Below are 6,322 nucleotides of genomic sequence, written 5' to 3'. Positions count from 1 at the left end.
TTGCCGCAAAATTAGTTCTCAAGAAAACATTATAGATAAGAAACTTCACCAACTTCCCATGCTCCATAACACAAATAATCTTTGGTATCAGTTTTAAAAAAACTGCTTGAACTTGCCCATGGACAAAAGTTTCATCAACTTCACAAATGCAGATCACAGGTCCATCTCCTCTTTGGATATCAAAATCAATTTAATATATATAGGTGGGTATAATCTTACCTTACAAGTTGACTATGCTTAAAATTCATTTTTTAAGATAGTTTTATAATTATTTACAATTTATCATAGTTGAGAGTTTGTTTAACCTATCGTGTCACCCATTCTTGGATCTCTATTAGAACCGCCACCCATAAATATTTAATCTTACGTACGAGTTAACATTACATCAATTAAAAATAAGATCAATTCATAGTATATAAGTAACTGCGAACCTTATCTTATAAATCAATTTTGTAAAATTAAATTAAGTTTAAGATTCATTTATTAAGAATATGAAAAGGTTCTAGCTAATATTCTTCGTGATCCAAAATATTAAAGAAAGTTTAGTATTTCCAATAACAAGCAACAACATTGTGGTACAAAGAGATTGAAAAAGCCAAAATTATGTTTATATGTAATTCTAAACTATATTTTTATTGTAAATGAAAGAGCAAATGCAAGCATCACTCTACTCACTCCAACCACACAACGTCAACTCACTCAAGCATCTATCAATATAGAGTTACTCATGTCATAGAAAACAATACCATAGAAACAGACCACTAGCCTTATACTTAATTTATAGAATATGAACTTAGATTAAATACAGGAAAAGATGTAAAGACAAGTACTGAAATATCACAGTTTACTCACTCCAAGGACAAAACAAGGTGAAACCATTCAAGCTACTACTTTAGTGCCATTTACTATTATAAGCAATTGGCTCATGATTTGTATATACAAGACCAAACTCTTGCTAATCTGTTATAGAGGAATAACAAGACCAGGGGATTCTAAGGTGTCATAAGTTTATTCCTAAGCTCATTTCTCTTCTGATCAACACATCCTGAGCTGATCAAAGAGGTTATCCAGATATCATCAGATTTTACTGGCTCATCATCGTCATTCCTGTGCCAACTCCAGAAAGCATGCGTAGAGTTTACAATCTTTAGCTCGCCGTGACCAAAACTGGCTTCACGGAATTCTGACCATATTGGCTGTGGATTTATATATCTGTCAACGAGCAATGATGTGTTGTGTCAATAAAAATCGTAAGAATGACAGAAGAGAAAATACAAGCAGAATGCATGTTGAGTTTTGACAAATTGAGTTTAAAAATAATCTCTGCATAGATCCTTTGCGAGAACAAATGGTTAAGAGAAAGATTCATTTGGCTTATGCTGAATCAAACTTACTTATGAGCTAAGCCTTCTTTGTTTCCTCCATCGCCAATGGTTATGTGGACTGAACCACAAGAGTCAACTCTTCCATTGTATACACGTTTCTGTGAACCAGACAAAGTATAGTTTAAAATCCTAATAAAATTAAACTTGAAAGAAACAAAAGCTCTAAAGCATGTAGCCATACCGAGCGTTCATAAGCATGCACATGACCTGCGAGAACTAAATCCACGCTAGCAGCATTAAGCAATGGCTCCATAGCTGCCATCATATCAGCCCCTTCTCCTTGATGAGCTGTGTTACTATTATACCATGGCACATGAAATAACACAAGTAACCAAGGTGTCCTTTTCCTGTCCACCTTTGAAAGATCTTCCTACAGATCACAGACAATAACATTAGGTCTGTGTAGCAAGACAAGTTAAGATTCAAATGAAAATGTAAAATGTCTGTTCATATTTATGGCTTACAGATTAAATGTAAACTGTTAAAATTATTATAACAGAATGTTAAAAGAATATTAGCAGAACACCCACAATAACTTTTGGTTTTGCTCTTTACTGCTGTATAATGGAGGATATTCAACTTCACATTACTTAATATCTCCAATATCTGAGTTAAAGACATGATCCCAATGCTGGTTTTATGAAGCCTTCTTATTTTTAAGTAGGTTGTTTGCCAAAGCCATATGAAAATACAATTTATGCCTTTGTCAACTGGGATTTTGCATGTCAATGTGTGCTACATTAGGCTTCACGCTAAACTGTAAACAGTAAGAAATGAAATCAAGGAAGGAAGAAGCAATTGTGTCTTTAATTTCTTCATAATTCCACTGAGAGATTTCAAGGCAACAAGATGGAAGAAATACAGATGCTAGTCATTTCTTTTTAAATGAATATTGAGTCTTTCTGACTAATGACAAGACACAACAATTAAGCCTTATGTCAGTTAATGGAATTGGCCATATGGATGAATTGACTTCGTTTTGAAAATCTATAACCAGACAAATGAAGAACAATGGAAACAAGGGCATTGTGATGTTAAAAAGTAATATAACGTATCAGCATATGAAGGCATGAAGAATACAGGAAAAACTTCTGTTCACAGGTATGACAACAGTTGTTTACAACCAAAAGCAATCTCTGCATATAAAGTAAAATAGAATTTCCAATGCATATATCAATGACATATTCTCTTTGGAAAAAATATGAAAACTAACAGTTTAAAATTTCAAAGCAAGGATCCTTCTACATGGCCATGATGAATCATCCGTTAAATATCCCAAGAGTCCAAGACTGTCACAGATCAAATTTAATTTTCCCCAGTGGATGTGATACATGCCATTCCTAATAATGAAAAATCATTCTGTTCTTCTAACCATTTCTGAGAATGCTTTCCATTAAAAAGTGTATACTAAAATCAAAAACTAGAAAATGAAAACCTAGCACAAAAGAAGCTTTTTGTTTTCCACATTTATTCTCTCCAAGCACTTGCTACGTAATGGTGGCAATAGATAAAGCAACACTTGTCTGAATATAGTAACTCCTAATCAATTAGAGAAATCAACTAACCTTAAGCCATCTATATTGTTCAGAGTACTCATCATAATCTGCATAGGACCCAAGCATGATAATGTGAACACCTGCAACTTCAAATGAATAAAAGAGATTTGAATTTGATCCGCTTTCCTCAAATGGCATTTTCCATCTGGAATTATAGGACACAAACCCATCCTTTAACAAAGGTATGCTCTCTACTTCATGGTTCCCTTGTGTTACCATCCATGGTCTTGCACTAGCAAGTGGCTGCACTAGCCTACCGAACGAGTCCCAGTGACGCTGGATATAATCAGCATATGCAAGGTCTCCTGGAAGTAGGTGAACATTATATTTACATTGGTCAATGTGATCCAATGTTGATTTAGTCCATCCAGTTTGACCCAAATCCCCAGCCACAGCAAAAGTGATTGGAAGTTGAGCTGGAGGAGTTCTGAGCTGGAACTCGGGACCTTGTTGACCGCATCGATAGTAGTACACAGAATCATGCTCCAAAGGTCCAATAACGGTATGGTGTATCTTTCCTGAGTTATAGAACATATAACTGTAAGAGGTGTTCTCTCCTTCAGCTACAGAGTCATATTGCCCTGGTGATGTTCCATATTCTACAATTGAAGGTGCAGAATTATCATCGGTAATCCAAGTAACTCTCATGTGCTGGTCTCCTGCTAAAGAAATGTGTACCTGGAATATAAACTTTGATGATAAGAATCTAAATCAACTGATACTAATTGAGTACCACAAAGTAACATTAACATGCTTACAAAAGATAGATATGATTGCTTATGCAAATATTCATGGTTCACACATTGTTCAAGAATTAGCAAAGAATTCACCAAGGTAAAGGAGAGCAGTTTAAGTTCAAATAAGAAACATTCAATGAAAGTGTTTTACAGAGTACAAGCATTACAACAAATAAAAATCACTACAAAAAGATATCATTTAAAGATTTCACATCACTTGTAAGACATCATTTTTAATGAGAAGCCTAATCACAAACATATTGAGGATGTAGATTGAATACCATCCACATTGCAACCAACCTCCAAAGGAAATTTTCATCATAACATAATCAAGATCAAACATGACTCCCATTACAAAAATGCTGCTACTCAACTAGTCTAATGTCACGGACCTCAACCAAGAAGTCACAAATCTAACTAGTGGGCCTTCACTGATTTTCACTTCATCACTCTCCATATATCACAATTTCTATTACCTAAAATCCATAAGGGAAAAAGTATCAAAGAAACATTACAGTAGCAGGGCCATAAACCAAAGAAGAACAAAGAATTACTTAATTAGGACAAACTCCGAAATACCTCATTCATATATATAATTCGCAAAGTAAAGGGAAAAACATCCTATGTTAAGACATACCAGAAACATAACACTTAGGGTATGTTTGATTCTCTTTTCACTTTATGAGATAAAAAACTATTTTCTAAAACAATTTCACACTACTCACCAATTAATCTCTCTCATCAGAATTCTATTATTAAGTTTTGAAAATTATATCCAAATACAAGTGAGAAGTGATCTAAAATTCAAAAAATAGAAACACTTACATGCTTTCTCACATTTTTCTTCTTTTATTCTCTTCTTATTCAACCTCTCTCAAATCTACACAGTCATGTGCCTAATACCATCTTCACCAACTTTCTGAACAACCATTTTGCCGGGTAAGCATTGCACTGGTATAGATTATGCATTAGATTTGTCAGTGAGTAATCTTTATCTAAAAATCTGGTTAGGTCACTGGAATCTCTCACTCCAACTACTTTTATTCCATCTACCGAGATCACACTTGAAAGGCATCAAGTCCATTCCACCCAGTTTTAATTATGATCTTCTTCGTTGAACAACCTTGTTTACTTGCATGCTAAAAGTTAATAACAGTTTTTGAAAATAAAAATGAAACACACCCATATTAATCTTTCTTTCTATTTTTCCCTTACAAAAACCCAGATTCTGAACCAATAACAGAAGAAAACAAAGAATGGAAAAGAGTAACATTGATCAGCTATAAGCAAAAGGGTACATTAAAAAAGTGATTTAATTGAAGAATACAGAGCGATGAAGTGTGTGACCTGTTGAGGGTAAGAGGAGGGTTTAGAATGCCATGGAAGATGAAAGGCTTTTCGAGGCGGAGGTCGAATGTAATCAGCAGGCACAGTTGCAGACTGAATCAATAAAACCGTCAGAAGTAGTTTCAGTTCCATTTGTGTGTCAACACAAACCTCTGCCAACAACGTTGGATCAGCACGACAACAATGTACTTCACGAATCTATCATCACTGTACACAAAGCCGTGATTCAGGTCCGTGGATTTTGGCAATAGTGAATCACTTTTTGTTAATTTGTTTATAATATTCATTTATGTAACTTTTTGTTTCTTTCAATATACTTTTAATTTTTCTTCGAATAAACCATCTGCTACAGAGTTAATACACTACAACAAAATTTCGTTCTGTCGTTATTTATTTATAGCATTCAAATTCATGCCACATGATTTTTAGATAAATTACTTTTATAATTTAGTACGAAACATTCATTAAAGTTAAATTTATTTAAATGAATATATTTATGAACATCAAAATATATTTTTATCTGAAAAAAAATCCAAAACTAAAGGACGTTGTAGTTAGTGTACTTTTTGTCACTTCCACATTAAGTATTTGTGATCGATGTTCATCCTCTGTTCTAAAATAGTGCGTATGCAACTATATACTTAAAGTTGAGTATGATAACGATGTATTTGAAAAAGGAGTAAGAACCTAAAATTTGAAATTGTAAAGATCAATTAAACATTTTCTACAATTATGTTTTGGTTTTAAAAAAGGTGTTTGGTAGCTTTGATTTGTGGGATTGAAAAAGGGATCAATCCAATTTGTTTTTATTGAAGTCATAAAAAACATGTACACACTCATTTGGGATTAACAATTTAATTTGAATTTGAGTAAGGAATCCTATAAAAGATAAAAGAGAAAAACTAATAATAAAAAACTCTTTTATAATATTTTATTATTGAATAAAATATGGATATTATAAACTAATGAAGGGATACTAACTTTGAATGGATCTCTCTACATGGCATGAGAAGGAGACAAAAGCTTAACTTAATTTATTAACAAAACTTTATCATGCATTTTGAAATGATTCTAAAAAGAGGAAGTTCTTTTTTTTTTTATTATTAGAAATAGGCAATGGAGCAGGTTTGCAAATAGTAAATAAAAATTGAAGAAATGAAGAAGATAAGAAGTTCAATCTTTTAAAAGTAATATTGACGTGAAATTTGCTAAAATTGTAATCAATTATCCAATGATATTTTTTTTTAATCTTTGAAAGAAATAAAACCAAATAATTATTTTTGTATTGTTTACATTT

General features: G+C 32.8%; 1 protein-coding gene across 2 annotated transcripts; it reads right to left on the bottom strand.

Moving 5' to 3' along the window:
* Positions 1–748: 748 nt before the first annotated feature.
* On the bottom strand, positions 749–5,286 carry LOC137831171 (purple acid phosphatase 18-like). Of its 2 annotated transcripts, none has more exons than XM_068638744.1 (5): positions 5,026–5,286; positions 2,951–3,619; positions 1,567–1,755; positions 1,395–1,483; positions 749–1,212 (listed from the first exon to the last, which is right to left on the bottom strand). In XM_068638744.1, the coding sequence occupies exons 1-5, from the start codon at positions 5,155–5,157 to the stop codon at positions 993–995; spliced, it is 1,299 nt and encodes a 432-aa protein (XP_068494845.1). In that variant the 5' UTR covers positions 5,158–5,286; the 3' UTR covers positions 749–992. The 2 variants fall into 2 exon arrangements, with proteins under 2 accessions (XP_068494845.1, XP_068494846.1); XM_068638745.1 differs by having other exon boundaries at positions 4,504–5,238.
* Positions 5,287–6,322: the final 1,036 nt, after the last annotated feature.

This window comes from Phaseolus vulgaris, chromosome 6 (genome assembly GCF_000499845.2).
Source record: "Phaseolus vulgaris cultivar G19833 chromosome 6, P. vulgaris v2.0, whole genome shotgun sequence".
Lineage (NCBI taxonomy): Eukaryota > Viridiplantae > Streptophyta > Magnoliopsida > Fabales > Fabaceae > Phaseolus > Phaseolus vulgaris.
This window is presented reverse-complemented; position numbering and strand designations above follow the sequence as displayed.

Coding starts and splice junctions, on each gene's coding strand:
- LOC137831171 (XM_068638744.1), bottom strand. CDS start 5,157: ATGGAACTGAAACTACTTCTGACGGTTTTATTGATTCAGTCTGCAACT. Junction 3,620..5,025: donor CCTCCTCTTACCCTCAACAG/GTCACACACTTC, acceptor TTTATATTCCAG/GTACACATTTCTTTAGCAGG. Junction 1,756..2,950: donor AACAATATAGATGGCTTAAG/GTTAGTTGATTT, acceptor TGTGATCTGTAG/GAAGATCTTTCAAAGGTGGA.